Source organism: Rousettus aegyptiacus, unplaced genomic scaffold (genome assembly GCF_014176215.1).
Source record: "Rousettus aegyptiacus isolate mRouAeg1 unplaced genomic scaffold, mRouAeg1.p scaffold_m13_p_15, whole genome shotgun sequence".
Lineage (NCBI taxonomy): Eukaryota > Metazoa > Chordata > Mammalia > Chiroptera > Pteropodidae > Rousettus > Rousettus aegyptiacus.
The window spans coordinates 34,728,912-34,746,517 of NW_023416290.1; the positions used below are offsets into that span (position 1 = coordinate 34,728,912).

Here is a 17,606-nt window from a genome sequence, read left to right on the forward strand (position 1 = left end):
ACTAGATAATTTTTTTTTTAATCTTGTAAATTTTAAGTGTCTCACTTACCTACACCTTCATAACAGCATTAGCATCACCCCAAAAAGATGGAGGATGGGTAGTGGCAGTATTCCCAGGCCATAACAACAGTTTGGGGTACAGGGACTTTTCTAAGGGTTCATCTTTATTAAAACCATGGAAATAATTGAATATGGATATTTTATTTCCTTTCTGCTTCATTTTGGCTAAAACGAGGAGCATTTCTTCCCTTAAGCGCTTTACCTCTAACACTCTTGGAGAGCAGGATGGCATCTTTCAGGTGGATCTTTTTTAGCTCCCAGCTCTGGTGGTGGGAGGGAGAAGGGGGGAGGGGGCAAGTGGTCTGGAGGAAAGAGGGATGCACCTGGAACCTACCAGTGTTACTTTCCCAGAACCGTGTTTCATCTAAGTGGAAGCCCATAGGCTTGGTAATAGCAGTTTCAAACTGCCTTTCTCTTTATCACAGAAGAAATAGATTTCCATACCAAGAACAAGCCATTGTTAATGTTAATTTATTCATTTGCTACAAAAGATTACCTTAAATGTTATTTTTATTTTGGAGCAGACACAAACAGCAGAATGCCCAGGAAACTTTTACATGTACATGGAACTTTGAAGAAGCAGTAGGGAAGGAAACGAAGAGCTGGCTGAGCTGTAGTTTCACCAGCACAGTCAATGGTCTCCTTTCCGGTTGTCGCCATGCCTGGGAAGGTCACGCTGCTTCTGAATTCAAATAATACAGATACACATTTCCAAACTAGTTTTCCTAACAAGCGTTTGCTTCCTGTGTAACCAGTGTTCTCGCACACGTCAGGAATAAGCCAGATTTTGAATTGACTGTACAGGCACAAGCACGTATTTGGTATCTGTCATTCGTCAGGCGTGAGGGCTGCTGTGGTGAGTGGCACTGTCCCTGTCCTCACTGAGTGTGAAGCCAATGGGAAGACATTGCCATCAGCTGAATAATTGTACATAATTAAGTAAATGACTACAAGGGTGTAAAATGCTACAAAGAAGAAATTATTAAGGAATAGGTAAGGGTCAATGAAATATTCTTCTGGAATAGTAGGAAACTGTCTAAGAAGTATTTTGGATATGGAGTGAGAAGGGACAAGCCGTATCCCTGATACTGTAAAGGGTTCTTTGGGTTTGTTTGTTTCTTTGTTTGTTTTGGTACTTTCTCCATCTCATAAAAGACAGTGAGTTAATGTGTTTTTAGCTTAATATGGCTGTTTATAATTTAGAACTGAAAGGGGTTTTGGTTTCTCAAGCTCATTTTTAAAGTACTCCGCATTATATTGAAATAAATCACGTAGTTGGCCTTATATCTTTTGGTCCTCAGTTTAGATCTACGCCCAGCAATATGAAGTCATCTTATAGTATTCCTCTCATTACTTTAGTATTTCTCTCATTAAATCAGTATTCCGTCCTGAGGCACTTAATTAGGTCAGAAACAGATATTTACTCCCTTATAAATGGTGCCAGTTTCTATGTGTCAGGATACAAAATTTCAAAAATGTGCTTGTTTTCAGTATAAGAAACGTTTTTTTTTTGGTATTCCCACTCACCTTGCAAAATAATAAATTTGCTGTTCATCGGTTAATCTGGTTGTTTATGACTCAGGGTAAAAAGGATGTAGGATTCTCTTTTTCCATGGGTTGTTCCCATTTCCCAATCATTTTTTTTAAGTGAGCCCATTTTAAAATAAAAACAAGACAAACCATGTAAACGAGGCTCGTCTGGGCGTCTGTAAAGCAAGAAAAGCAATATTCCAGAGACACAGCTCTGGTAGGACTTCTACTGGAACTTTCAGAACTAGAGACTGCATGAAGCAGCCGAGGCACCGAACAGAGAGTAAGTCACGTGATTCTCCCCTCTGCAGAGCGTGGTGATGGTGGTCTTCAGTGAAGACAAAAACCGAGACGAACAGCTGAAATATTGGAAGTACTGGCACTCTCGGCAGCACACAGCAAAGCAGAGGGTCCTCGATATCGGTAAGTCGACCTGGTCTTTGGCAAACCAACTAGTTGTCATGTTGCAAAGGAGGGTCCAGCACAGAAATCATAGCTAGGACCCACATTGTGTCCATGATGTGCCAGGCACTCGTCTAATAGACATTTAGTGCAAATCAGACCGAGAAATCAAAATTGGACTGAGTTGTTCTGACAGTCAACTGTGCCCTATATAAGAATAGCAATATATATAGATTTGTAAGGACCATGCCAGTTTCTGAAACATATTTTCATGCCCTCCTGTGTTTGAGCTAAATAGGCAGGCAGGCCAGAGGAACTCTGATCCTTCTGTGACATGAACGACTTCAGGCTTCTTTGGCTCTAAGGGACTTGTGAAGGTCACAGTTAGATAGTGAGTTCTGGTTCTCGCTTCTCTGTCCCTTCCATTCTAACGCATGTCTAGTGCAGATAGTACTAGGTGGTCAGGAAAATGAAACCTTTGAGAGACTTTCTGTAGCAGTAAAGAAGGAATGACTCTACCAAGTACATGTTCTGGAGACTGTAACTCCTAAATATGATGTGCGTTCTCAGAGACCTATAGTCCCCTCGATGGGACTCAGAGTCCAGTCAGAAAAGCAGAGCCCATGCCAAGTGGTGCGAAGGAGGCATTTCGCGGCAAAGTTTGGGAGGGCTGAGGGCATCGTGAGGCAGTCCAGAGAGGAGCAACTGCTCTTACCTGCAGGGCTGCAGGATCAAAGGGAAGAGGTGGTGGGTGTTGGGGTGCCACCCAGCAAGAGCTGGACAATGCTGGAGGCCGCCTCCACAGAAGCTGGGGCCACAGAGGGGCCGGCTTCCCAAGAGCAGGTAGAACCACAGAGGAATTGCTGCCACAGCTACCCCTCAATGCTGGGTGGGCGGAGGAGTGCCCTGGCTTCGCTCTGCCTCCTCATCTCCCACCAGCGCTTCCCATTGGCCAAATTACCTGGAAGCCGCTGGGCACGTGACCTTAACAAATGCAGTTTTCAGGAATCAACCTCAGACATAGAGCAAAGGAGGGGAAATCAGATTTTGTATCTTAAAGCTTCCAGATATTACTCAAAAACACAGTAATATATAATAAATACATATAAGTATTATATAATAAATACATATAAGTAATATATAACAAAACCCATAGGGTTTCTAAGTAATTTTTAATACTTTATACTGTTTCAGTAAGCATTCACAGGCTTTACTACCACATTTTGCAGACCAAGAGACTGCAGGCCAAGGGCAGGCAAAGTGAAGGTTTCTATCACATTGAGTATCAGGTTTTACTAAGCTATTAGAGTGATGTTTGCTTTGATTTCTTATACACTGCTGTGGTAGATTTTTTAGACCTTCCACCTCGCCCTTGCAAGAACCCCTTGACCAATAGCAGAGAGGTTAGTGACTAGGTTAGGGTTAGAGACTCATCATAGAATATATTGAAAATAATTACTGGTTTATCCTGGAAAATGTTTACGCACCTCCTTACCTCACACCACACACACACATGCACACATGTATATACACTAACACGTATATTCTATTAACCAGTCCAACATATTTATCTAATAAAGAAGGAAACTGAGGCCTAGAGGGGCTTCCTGACCTATCATCCTAAGGGACTCATCTTCAGATGATTAGTGCAAGAGCTGGGATAAGAACAGTCTTCCTCATCCCGTTTATACTTTGAACCTCCAAGGCCAAATGACTTAGGACAAGGGTTTGGAGATACTTGCCTTAACCTGCTTTGTAGCCAATCCGCATAAAGGAGAGGAACAATTTTATTTTATTTGAAAAGTTAGCCTTATAATTATTACCCAAGAAAATGAGAGAAGCAATTAAATAGCAATGTGGACTAGGTCCAAATAAGGCAAATAATAAAAGCATTTTACCGGCATACCTGTTGGTTCAACTTTGATATTATTATAAAGTTTACTTTTCTTAGACAAGAATGATTTCTTAGCTCTCATAGGACTTCAAGTCTTATCTCTCTTCTTTATCACTTCCTGCCTGCCTTCATACTTCTCTCTCATATAACCCTATATACACACACGCATGCACACACATGCACATATACATGCTTTAGCTTTGAGATCTGTGGCTTTTGCTAAGTAGCTTTATGGCTACGTGGGCTCCTTGCTCTGAACCTGAGACCAAAGAATGAAATCAGCTCCTTAGCTTTAAATGAAAAATCAATTTTCTGACCACAGTCTACACCCCTACTATCAACCTGACAGCTACTCACAGGATGAAGGAAATATTCAAAAATCATATAATTCATTCTTCTACTAGATTAAAAAAATCAAACCATGTGTTCCTCTGCCAGAGGGTGGTTCACACCATTTCCAATATGAAGGGGAGATTCGGGAATGTTTGGGGGGCTACACTGTGGCTCACCGAGAGGTTTATTTATCTGTGCCTGCCGCGGGTGAAAGCAGGCCGAAGAGCACATGTACTAAACATCTGCCAGTCAGGGCTGAGAACCTTCTAGTAGACTAAAAAAGAAAAGGAAGAATCCAAAATTATTTAATATATTACTTTTTATTAACCTCCATGAAGTCAGAGGTCCAAGTCAGGGCTCCAAAGTCACAGTTCCCAAGTCTTCACCAGCCACTGTGGTCAGCAAGTTCGAGTGAGCCACACGTAGTAACCGGTGGCCCTTGCAGTCCGTGGGTGAGCCATAGGGGAGCCCCAGGCTCCTCGGGTTATGCACAACATAGTTTTGTGAGATGGGGACGCGCCGTCTTTCATCCCATTTTCCAGCCCTCCATCCGCCGCTCCTGCCCCTCTGCCTTCGCTCCCAGCAAAGCCGGGGGAGCTCTCTCTTCCCTTTGTCTTTCCTTATTCGGCATCCCTCAGCGCTCCTGCTCAAGGATTGTTCTGTCGTCTCTTATACCCCATAAAAATGATGTCTGGTGAACAGTCTACATCTTTTCTTACATAATTTGCCTCACTTGGATTCGATTGGTGATTGATCTTTGAGGCTGTTTCCTGATGCTGTTTAGCCCCTCAGTGCCGATCACCTACCAGGGAGAGAACCCGCAGTGGCCCTCATGGAGTCCCATCGGTGGGTCTGTGCGAAGGAGGCTGGGAACCTGAGGACCCAGGGCCCAGGGGAGGAGGCTGCTCCCCAGAGCACGCGGCGCCTCAGCTCCCAGGCTCCTGTGTCTTGAGCAGGTTCCTGGTGAGGCTGCACCTGCATCGTACCAGGCTCGTCTCTTTGTGGGGATACTTGCACTTTGCAGGGCTTGTTCCCTCACTTATAGGCCTTTGCTTGTTGTCACCTTATCAGAAAGACCTTCCCTAGAGGGACCTTTCTCAACCTACCTACACGTCACACCCAATCACTGTTGCACTGCCTTGCCTTTGTTATGCTGCAGAGTGCTCATTACGACCCAACATGTTTTTTTCTGTATGTGTTTCTATCTATTGTTGTTTCCCTCTCCTACTATGTAGGCAAACACCTGTCTGTTTTGTTTCCTGTTCTAGCCTCAATGCTCAGCACAGGGCCTGAGACATAGAGAGCATTCAATAAATGTTTCCCGAATGAATGAATGAACTAACAAATGTGTGGATGAAACTTGCTACGCTGATGGAAGATAGGCTCCTGAGGAGTGAACTGTGTCTCCGTAACAGCCCCTCTGTGTTCATTTTCTTCTACGTTCCAGACTTTTCTGTGCATCATACATAGACATGTTGTCCTTCATCCTCAAAAACAACTCATTTTGTTTGTTGGTTTAAAAACCAAGAATGCGAGGGGTTAAGAGTTTTACCCAAGGTCATGCACTTGGAGAGTGGTGTAGTCGGGATGGAAACCCAAGAATGCCGGTTTGCGTCTCTTGTTTTATTTGTTCGTTTGTTCTAGGCTAGTTCTTACTCCACTGTACATACCGTCTTTGTGTCCCACCCCTAGGAAGCTCTTGGCCCCCACCAGGCACCGATCCATGTAGAATGACCGAAGACATTCACTGACTGACCTTGCCCCGACGTCCTCGCTCTCCCCTCCGCGCCTCCCTCTCCGACGCCGAGGACGTGTGGGTGGTGGGACTCTTGGCAGCTGCTCGTCCTGACATTTCCGAAAGCCGGTTCAGATATGTGGTTCTTGCACATTAGGCCATAAGCTATTTGGGGGCGCGGGGAGGAAACGTTAGCAATTAGCTCTTATTTGATATAAGTAAAACAAACAAATCCTGGCCCAAGTGGATTCTGCTGCTTTTCAAAGCACACAAGCAGAGGTCTCGCATGTTCTTTCTTGTGAGCTTGTTGAATAACAGCAATTATTCCAGGTCATAAATACATTTACATTTTGCAGCCCAAGGAGCATTCCTGTGCCGATTATACCTCCCATGTGGATAGCTACTTAGATTCTATCTGCCCTTTGCTTGTCTCTGAGTGTGCAAGCCCCTTTATAGTGGGGCATGGAGTTAGTGTTGGTCCCAAATTAGGGACTATCAGCTTGCAGAAAGGTATGGTTATTCCACATTCATTCAGCAAACATGTCAAACTCTTTGTTAGGGTCTGGTGATTCAGAGCTGATTAAAGCCCCTGTTTTCCAACTGCTCAAGCCTGGAGGTGAGAAGATGTCAGAGGGTGAGGGTCAGTGTGGAGGAGCGCTTCCCAGAGGAGGTGTTTTGGAGACCTCTCTGAAAGGGTAATAAGAACATATGAGGTCACAAAGGTGGGCGAGTGCTACGAGCCAAAGGAAAACCCCAGGAGAAAGCACATGCAAAGGTACAGGAACTAAGGCAGCAAAACCAAAACGAGATCTGCAGACTATTTTACAAAGTCTAGGAAACTGTTAGCACCGGTGGAGGGGGTGAAACTCTCACACATGCCAGCGGGAGTGTTCATCGATTCAACCAATACAGAGAGGGGGGTGAGAGGAGGGGGTCCGAGTAAATGGGGGCAAGAAAGTGAGGGAGAAGGGTCTGGTAGTTGAGGGAAGGCTTGCTTTTTAAGGTAGGGATCTTAGGACGTCAGTGATGTGAAGCATTGGTGGAATTTGCTGGTCTCAGGATCTAAAAGGCATCTCCCTGGTCCCCAAAGGAGGCCGACTGTGCCCAGCAGGGTGTCTAGAGTAAGAGGGCCGTGGACTCCTGGCGCCGGTGCGCCGATGGTGGCAAACCTCAGAGCCGCAGGTGGACTGGCGGAGAAATGCTTTTTCAGTTCCTTTGTAAAGACCCACCTTAGGGTCATCACCATGCCAGACGCGGAGGGTAAGTAAGCACTGAGTTTCTTGTCCTCTGCGGCTTTGACCCTCTCTTGGCTCCACAGAGTCATGTTTTGCAGTTTCGTTGGGGAGATATTGAAGTGTGTGTGGTGCGTGTGTTTATACTTTTTCTAGTGAAGTGTAACATACCTACTTTGTTTTTTAGCTAGTCCATGCTTTTCTGTGGTCCAATGGAGTAGACTTTAGAGATCCACGTAAGAGAGAGAGAATAAACTTCTAGCTACATATTTTCGTTCATCCAGGTGGGTCTGTTCCACTTGAACGTTAGTACCCCAGATAGGGACGGACGGAGGAGAATGTGTGGAAATAATAGTCAAGTAGGGTACTGTGATGAAAGGGCATTTCCCTTTAATGAATTGCAGTACTTAATGTCAGGCGCTTTGATAACCGCCGAGGAATTTTAGCAGGACTGTAGTGATGTGATCTTAGTATTTCAGAGAGGTAGTTCTGGGCCAGCCTGCGGGTGGGTTGAAGTGAGGCAGTGGGGAGAGCACTTAGAGCGGTTAGAGGAGGGAAGTGTAAAGGGGACATACGAAGGTAACCCAGGTATGAGAGGCAAATTCTAGAAGTGATTGGCTTTCCAGGATGCATGGCTATGAGGATAAAAGAGGAAAAAAGGAGAGCAGGAAAAACGCCACTTTGCAACTGGGCAAATGCCCTGCCAGGGCACCGGGAGGAGCCGCGTGGCTGGGGAGGGAGGCTGGCCAGGTGCGGAGCTCAATGACTTTGAGGTGACCTCTACACATGGAACGGGGTCACAGTTCCCTGGGACTCATTTGCATTGTGGAGTTTGCACAGCGTGAGCTGTTTAAAAAATATTTGAAATGCATCATAAATCACAAAATAAACTAGACTACCTATCAAGTCTACGCAAATAGCGGGTAGTTCCCAAATCATTTTCTGGGGAAGGCACAGTTTACCATTTGTCCTCTTTTAAGCAGGGAAGGAAAATTAGAAGAGGTTCAACAATTAATATTGGCTTTATAGAAGGAGAGCCAGAAGCCACAACAGATAAACTGAGTCACATTTATGTGGAATTTCTCTCTATTGAACAGAATTAATAATTGCTACTTTACAGACAGATGTTCTAAGGTAACAAACAGCACCGGGTTTGCATTTTCAGAATGGGTGATCTGGATTGTCATGTAATGAGACTGATTCCACAAGCACATCTAATTGAGCATCGTTGCTTTATGGTCACATCCAATAATGTAACCATTATTGATATAATTTTGTAGTTAATTGTGAAACCAACCATTTGCTCTTGATTTAATCTCTGTCTTTCATTTTGGTTCATCTTTTCCTGTAAGGGATTATAATACATCAGAATGTATTAGTTATTGTTAATATTAATCCTGTAATTTTCCATGGTAATTAGCAGGCAATTATAGTACATCTTTGGTTATTAACATGTGATTATAGAGTTTTCATCTGTGTTCTCATACAGATCTATTTCTTAAGAAACCAGTGTTTAAATTGTTCTCTGCTGGTAGCAGATTGATATTAAGGTAATGCTTTTCCAACTAAACCAAAACATTTCTTCAAGTTTAGTTCTAAAAAATTTTCTTTGAGGGTTCAGAGAAGTCTGTCAGAACTCTCAAGCACAGAATTTCTCTGACCACTGTGAATTATTCATCTTGGCTGATCTGTCCTGAGTAGGAGCTCTCTTCAGCCTGGAGTTACTTCACTTTAGGACAGGGTTTGTGATTAAATGTGACATTGTTTTCTCTTTGAGTTTTCTAGAGGAGAGTGGCTTGGATGTGTCCTACAAGTGTGATTTCTTGCAGTGTTTATAGCCAAACTTGGGTTGGGCTACTCAGATCTGTGCAGAAAACTGGGAGGGTGGAGATTAGGGGGGGCGGTCAGGGAGGCAGCTGCCGCCTCTCAGAAGGCCACGTAGCCGAGTGGTCAGTGCCAATTCATGGCCCAAACAGGCCCAGGAGACGAGAATGCCCAGGAACTCCCCTCTGTCTTCACCACGGTTTGCCACCTGCCATTGAGTTTGTTCTCTGCAGGGTTCTCCTTCCCCAGCGGCATGCAGGCCTGCTCTCTCCCTGCAGTTGGCGAGTGTTGGTCCACCTTCCTTTAAAAATAACTCAAGTGAATATAATTTTGATTTTAGATGTTTTCCTAGACTATTTCCATGCTTCTGAATAGATACAAAAAGTAAATTTGATCCAAAAGAAAAACAAACCTCTCCAGAGCCCCCCACTTTATAAAAAACAAACCCTCTGTACTGGTGAGAGTATAGGCAGTGAGTCAGAGCTGAGTTAGAAGAGTGACCTTGACCCCTGCCCCCTCCACAGGAAGGAAGAGGCTGGGGTCGGGCCAGGCGCTGTGTGGCCTGGGGTCTTGCTCTCTTTCTGTGGCTCTTGCCGTTCTCACAGGCACGCACAGTGCGAGGCACCCTTTGTGTTACAAGTGCTGTAGCCACAGTCACTGAAAATCCCTTTTCATCTCCAACTTTGGTTAGAAAACATTTATATGACTAAGTGTGGTAGGCTATTAGGTTATATATATTTTTAGTGTTATAAAATGCAAGTATCTGAAATTAACCTTAGTTCAGACAGAATATATTAGTTTTCCGTAATAATCGAGCCACTGTGGCTTTCCATTTATTGCATGCATGTTTCCTTGTGAGTCCTAGAAGCTCGTTTTGTTGGGGACAAAGCTCTGGGGAGAATCACTTCCTCCTTGACATATGTGCCTGGTCATATTTTTCTAGACCCCGAGGGAGGGGTCCAGGACAGTGCCCCAGGGTCCTCGAACTATTCATATGTCCAGGTCCCGATCCTTTCGGACTTCCCATCAAGCTGTTTCTGGGTGTTCCCCTTTCCTTCCACTCCATGTTTCTTAGAAGAGGAGCCCACTTCTTATCCTACATCCCAAATAAGTGTGTCTCTATCCAGTGTAATCTGTCTTTCATTAACATTTTTTAATGCCAAACCTGTAGGTCCGTTTTTGCTCCTCATTGGTTTTCCCGATTACCTCTAGCCTCTCCTTTGCTCCTTCTCCGAGGCTCTCCTTGCCTTGAGTAGCCCTCCCTCTCTCCTTCACCTGGTAGATATTTCACCCCTTAGGACCCTGTCCGTCTGCCTCGATTTGGGTGAGATCTTCCTAATCTTTCCAGGCAGAGTCAGTGCTTCCTCCGTGGCATTTGTTTTATATCCAAACCCGGTTGGCCATGTTTCACGTGGTTTATCAGTTTACATTCTGTCCATCTCACTAGATGCTGAGCTTCTTAAAGAGAAGATTTTTTTTTTTTAACTTTGTATACCCAGCACCTGGTACAGAGCCTGGCACAGAACAGATGCTTAACCAGTGCTGAGTAGTTAATGAACAAACCACCAGGTGTGGTTTTGTGTGTTTAGGTGAAACTCAGTGTAAGTAGGCATGTGTCTAGCTGGGGTCACACTTTTTCTTCTGTGCCGAAATAATTAGTTTGGGTCATATTTTTATCGACATCAGGGAGCTAAATGTATATTTGGTACTTTAATTTCTTATATTTTAAATATTATTTTATCATCCTATAGCCCTTTTGATGAAACTTGTTTAACAACTCTTAAGATTTAATTGCTAGCAAGGAAATATTATATATACTAATAAACCAGCAGAAATGACTCCTTTTTAACTCAACTAGAAATTATTATTATTACTTTGAAACAAGCAATAGGAAATTGTTTAAAAGCAAATTTCCCAAAGAAAAAAAGTAGCTGGATTTGGAAATTAAAAATTCCAATTAATGTGGTCCTTTACTATTTTTTTTCACCACTCCTAGGAAGGGCATTTATCTGGTTGCAGGACATATTGTTTAATAAAACTTCTCTGGGGAAGGGTTTCCCCCCTGCTGACAATTTTAAAGCCCCGAGTGGTCAGCCAGAAGGAATGTTACAGAGATGATGCTGGAAGACCCCTCTGAGAGTCTGTTTTAATGAGAGGGTAAAATAGTCCCATAGATACTGGTTTAGATTATGAGCTTTCAAAATTAATACACACACACACACACACACACACACACACACAGCTAAAACCACTTCATAGATCCACCATATTTAATACCTGTCTTCCATCTTTTTCTCTGAATTTACTGGGTACCACATTGCTTTTTCCCTAATTGGTGGGACCTTTTCTTTATCTTCAGCTACATAAGACCATGCTTATGTAGCACAGAATCTATGCTTTTATTTATTTTCATGTTTCCCCCCTTGGGGTCTAATTATTTTCTTTCTTCAGAGATATATTTAATGAAACCTCAGGCAACCTATGACCTCACATTTTAAAATATTATTTGATTGGCTTAAAAAATTAGAAAAAGTACCTGGAGATACAGTCTGATGGTTTCATTAGACTCATCTATTTACTTAATAAAACTACAGAGCTGGTCTTTTCAGCCATCCTCCAGCATTTACTAGACGCCTCTCTCTCACTGTGCCTTTCAACAGAAACAAATTTATGCCTCCGCAATACCCCCAAGTGTGAAATTAGGCATATCTAAAGTTTTTCTTCTTTGTTTACAAAACCTAAAACTTGCCAAGGGAAAGTTTTTCCAAAATTAAATTAAGCTCTTTGAGGTTGTATTAACCAAAATAAGGTGAAACTAATCTGAAGAAAATTCTTTGAACAAGCTCCAGGAATGTGGAGCCGCCGCTAGTTTTTCTGCTCTTGAAAAGACAAGTATCGAAATAACCGCGTGCTCACTGAATGGCTGTCTCGTCCTTGAGCCGCAATCCTGTGAGGCAGGCGCTGGCATCATCTCCGCCGCGCAGACCGGGGAACCAGCTCAGAGGGGTTATGCGGCTTGTCCCAGCTCAGAGGGGTTATGCGGCTTGTCTGAGGTGGCTGCTGATTCAGCTGAACTCAGTCTACAGCCCCAGACGCTGTGGTCGGCGTACAAAGGAAAATAGTGACGGCAGCAACAGCTTCTCTCCGTGGAAGGACAAATTTACCTTCCTGGAGAAATATATTTAAGAGAATTAGAATTTCAATTTCGAAGTAACATCTATATCCTCTAATAATTGGTGGAAAATAAACGGAAATAACACCGTGAGTAATTCAAATATCAGTTATTGCAGAAGTCATTCATGTAACTAACTAGAATAGCCAATGCGGTTCCCCCACCCCCACCCCTCCCTCCGCCACGCCCCTCACACTGACCCTTTAACAGACTTAGCTTCTATGGCTGTTACCAGTTCCGTACATGTGATCGGGTGGCCAGGAGCAATTGGGGAGGATGGAAATGGAGGTTAATCTGAATGGAATTTGAGCAGCTGAAGCGATTGGGTTTGTGGTTCAAATTAAGTGAAAGATAATCCATGTGGGACAGGTCTGTGTCCTGTCCCACCAATTACTTAAAAGCCATCTTTTGTTTGAAGCTGTTCAGTCTGCAACTTAAAAGTACAATTATATGTGTTCGAAAATTGTTTCTGACACTGAGGGCTGTTAGACACTAGAATTGGTCTTGAAGAGATTATTGAATGTCTTGTAGAATGGCACTTCTCAAGACTCTTATTGCTAATAAAGTACCATCATTTGAGAGAGTTCAATTTTCTTTTATAAATTAGTGTTCGTTTAACTGGGGAATATTACAGTTTCTGAAAATATCTGGGGTGGGAAGAGGCTGAAAGCTGTTCTTAGTGGAGGAGTCCTGTTTGTAGGTCTGAAATGATTCAGCTGATACATAGGTACAGGAGCCTGTGTGCTTATGTGTCTGCACATAGGTTATGACCTATTGTCAGTTTGAGGTCAAGTTTACAGGTCAGGACCAGCATTCTTTGAAAATGAAATCCAATAGAATAAAAAATACTAACATATATGGAATACAGTAATGGGTTATAATGTAAAATGCTTTTCTTACACTAAGTTTATGGTCAACGAAATTGAAAGCTATAACATTGGCCTATACAAATTTCCTCCCAGAAACAGGAGGGTGAATCAAACACAAATAAAATATTAGATTTTGCCTAAAGGGAAAATTCCAAGAAAGAGTCCGACTTAAATGTTACTTTAAGTGAGGGAATGATAATAAACCACAGAGAGGAAATAGTAACAATATTATTAATTCCTGCTTTAGGATCAAATAGTCACTCACTGCCCATCACATTCTATGAGTCACAAATTAGGTCTTCATAATTTCAGCCATCATCATTCTGGATTATGAATGGAAAGGGGTTCATTTGAAAAGTTGTGTATCACAGAAATTAAAGAGCTCTGGCTTTATATGTAGACAGAACTTCTTAGGTTCCAATCTCAGCTTGGCCCCTTAAAAACTAAGTGACTCTCAGGGAGGGGAGGTACTTAGCATGTTTGCCTGTTTCCTATTCTACAAAGTAGGAGTTAAGAAAAAGGCTACTGATGAGAACTGTCCAAAGTAATGTTTGTGAAGTATATGTATTTGGCACACACTCCGCTCTCAAAAACTGGTGCTATTCCTATTATTTGCTTAGGGATCAAGACCAAATGATGGAAATACAGTTAGTGCCTCTACAAATCAGCTCAAGTGTCAACATACTTAAGGAAACCCAGGTTACTTTACTTGGAAAAAGTATTATAAAGGAAATAACTCACTAGAGTTCTTTGTGAGTCATTCAGGTTTTAAAAAGCTGCTTCTTTGATTTTGAAAAAGAGGGGAAAAAATCTCAGAACCTATTTGGACTGTTTTATCATCCTATTTCAAGTCAGAGAGCGAATCTTCCTAGAATGACTCTTTACTGTTTCCTGAGTTTGAGCTGATCCTATTTGACCTTTGCAGACAGAGGGGAACATATGTTTGAGGACAGGTGGGATGGGGGAAGTAGAGACCAGTGCTGTTCCCATCGCACATCATGGACTAGCAGGGTCTGTTGTCTTAGATGTTGTCTTTTTTGTAGATGAGGAGATATAAGCTCACAGAGGTTTCGTAATTCACTGAAGGCCACAGGGCTTGGTGAGAGGAAGATGGAAATTTAATTCAGGGCCGTGTCCTCCACCACCAATCTCCTTTCATCCTGTGCTTTGGGTGCCACCCTATAAATGGATTTCTTGTATATCCTGACCCCACATGTACAAACTACCCAGAGTTCTTAGCTTAAAAAAATAAAACTTCTTAGGCTGCAGCGTATGCACACTGAATTAGCAACAATGCCCTGAGCTATCTTCAGCATTCCAGGTTCATTATTTCACTAGTCCAGACAGAATCTACACCTTTCAGAGGAGAAGCAATTTTTACATTAATTGTACCATTCCTTTTAATCTCCAACAATATATACAAAAATAATTAAAAGGAATAGTTATAATTTACCAAGCATGTGAAACTTAATTAAGGTGAAAGAATTCAAAGTTCCTTTGACGACATTCCAGAATCACACTTAGACACACACACAATCAGTTTGAAGAAAACTCAATCTGTAAAAGTCTATTAATAGACCACTGATTATATGCAAAAATAAAAAAGATAACAAAACGATTTACCACCGTGCTGCCCATAACAGTTAAAATAGAATCCAGTCCCACAATTTCTATGCAGAATGTAACATGCCAGAAAATCACACATGAAAGCACTGCACGTTCACCCGTGCTCAGCAGCCCTTTGCTGGCAGGTAAGGTTTATCCTCTCCCTCCCACCTACCCGTCGTTTCCTCAGGAGTGCTAACTTTTGAACCTTTCTTTCAGTCTTTGTGGTGCCTGCAGGATATGGAGATGTTTTCTTTGCTCCTCTGTAGTGTGGCACCCCAGCTTTGCCCTCCTTTGTCAAGGAGTTGGCTACTGTCCAAAAGCGTCTCCTTTTTCTGCTTCATCGAACCCTCCTTAGCACTTCTTTACCAGCTGGTTGCCATGTAGGTAGGATGTGCTGTGATTTTTTCTGCAAGGTGTTAATATCTGGTGAACATTTATTGTTTGATTGGCAAGATAAATATAGCAGTGGTTAAAAGTTTGTCCTTTGGCACCAACACAGACCTGGATTCAAATCACAGGTTGGCCTGTTACCAGCCACGTGATCTTTTACAAGCAGCAACTTCTCTGTAGGAAGAAGATCCTAATACCTATTCCGCAGAGTGCTTGAGGATTAGATGAGGTAACCTTGGTGAAAGGGTTGGCACAGGCCGACACTCGGTAAGTTCCAGGTCTGTGGCAGTTGTTATTATCCCAGGAGTATTTGCATTTTAATGTCAGGAGATGACAACGCCCTTACCCAAAGGAAAGAGTGTTTCAGAATGGGATTCCAGGCTTGAGAACAAGCAGACTTCTTGGAACAGGTGATACTCAGGTCTCACCATACAGGTAACTGCATGAGCCTCCTACATGTGTTCGTGTCCTCCCAAAAGGGGAAATCATCTAGGAAGAAAAACAACCTGTTGCATGAACTTCATCGAATGTGTAGGGCCTCACCAACAGGCGTAGTGCTTTCTAAAACCACGCGTGGAATGAGCCAAATGCACCCAAAGGATTCAGCATTTTAATTTGCCATGGAATGGTGCTATCCAGAGTTTGGTCTGCAGCCTGGCAGCATCGGCCCTACCTGGGGGGTTATTCGAAAGGCAAATTCTTTGCCACATCCTGGACCTGCCTAATCTCCGGGAGTGGGCCCAGACATCTGCATTTTACTAAAGCCTTGCAGGTAGTTCTGATGCGCCCCAACATTTGAGAAGCACTGTTATAGGACATCCACTCAAGCGTACAAGGTACAGGAATCCAAACTCATTCTCCATCTTTAGGGGGCATCCTAAAAGCCCCAGAGAAGGTACATGGCTGTGCACTCCTGTACTCACTCTGAGGTTCCAAGGACACACACAGCCTCAGAGAGGACCCTGGAAAGTTGAGCCCTGTCACTGGCAACGTTAGCGATGAGATCAACTTCGTTTTTATTTCATTAGACAGACTCCCAGTTCTTCTTCCCATGGCTTCATTCTTTTTGATGCTTTAAGCTAGTCATGGACTTTAGGGTTGTCCCTTTGTATGCAAATTACTAAGATTAATAAGAACTACCTTTTATCTCAGATGCAACTGGCATACTTTTTCTTAGTGACTTACTTCAGCCAATTATAATTTTGTCCCATCATGCCGGTTTTTGGAAACATCAGCCATTTTTCTATTTATATCACTATTCTCACCAAGTAGATGTCAATATTATATAGATATTTATAAATAAGTAGAGAAAACATATAGCTTTTTGTTTCATTTTTTAAGAAAAAAAAGTCCATTCAAAATGTAATAGATTCACAATTATGTGCGTTATAATTTTTTTAAAGTGGGGTGATGATTTTTTTAGCTGAGGTGGCTATCATATAAGAATAAGCCATTCACTTAAATCACATGACTTCTAATCATAGGAGGGTTTCCCAGGTGCAGGGATTGAAAGCTGACCCTCAAAAATGATGCGGCCATCTTCTAACTTCCAGAACCTGTATAATATGGCTCTTTTTTGGAAAAAGATCTTTGCAAATGTAATTAAGTTAAGGATCTCGAGATGAGATTATTCTGGATTAGGGTGGACTCAATTCAATGACAAGTTCTCAGAAGAGAAGGGAGAAAGAGACACAGACACAGAAGAGAAGAATATGTGGACACAGAGGCAGAGATTATAGTGCTGTATCTACAAGCCGAGGGACACCAAGGATTGCCAGCCACCAGCAGAAGCAGAGACGTGCACGGGGCCTGTCATTCCTCAGAGCCTCCAGAAGGAACCGACCCTGCCAAAACCTCAGTTGGGAACTTCTGGCCACCAGGACTGTGAGAGAATAAATTTCTGTTGTTTTAAGCCTCCAAGTTTGGGTGATTTGTTGTGGCAGCTCTAACAAACTACTTCATTACACCAGCTCATCACTACACCCTGGTTTGCAACTGTCAACTTTTACGAAATATGGGTTTGAGAAACTTTCTTAAGGAACTAAGTTAAGTTAAGGAGAGCTTAACACCAAGTTATTGAATTTCCATTTTTACACCAGAGATCATAACCCTTAAGCAAACAACACTTATCAAAAGACGGTAATGGTTTTCAGAACAGGAGATACATCTATTAGCATTTTATTCATTGGACAAATATGCTTGTGGACTAAGCAACATCAGTGTGCATAAGGTGTTTAGTCTTGTAGAAAACTTACAGTTGCAAAGTGATAGTAGAGCTATTTCACCATCTGTAGGTGAATGACTTTTAGAGACCAAAAATAAAGGGTAGAGATGAACTGGCGTATCTTGTATTGCGTAAGGTTAGAGGGAAACATGTGGTGACATCAGTCTCATGGTTATATTTTTTGTTTAGAATGCTTATGGATCTATTCATTCATCCATTTACTCATTTATTCAGCTAACTTATGGAGTATGGAGTGCATCTTACCTGTTTGGTGACAAGCACAGAGAGAGAAGCAATATTTAAGATATGTTCCTTGCCCCCATATAGCATATG

The 17,606-nt window shown here is 42.6% G+C and overlaps 1 protein-coding gene across 5 annotated transcripts in view; it reads left to right on the top strand.

The window, feature by feature from the left end:
* Positions 1 to 17,606, top strand: part of GRHL2 (grainyhead like transcription factor 2) — a 157,482-nt gene that overhangs the window by 69,307 nt on the left and 70,569 nt on the right. For all 5 annotated transcript variants that reach the window (XR_001597228.2, XM_016147540.2, XM_016147539.2 and 2 more), the window contains exon 7: positions 1,902 to 2,013. Coding sequence is in view for 4 of the 5 variants with exons in the window: in XM_016147540.2 (XP_016003026.1) it covers positions 1,902 to 2,013 (112 nt within the window). In the remaining variant the exon portion in view is untranslated. The remainder of the gene's footprint in view (positions 1 to 1,901; positions 2,014 to 17,606) is intronic.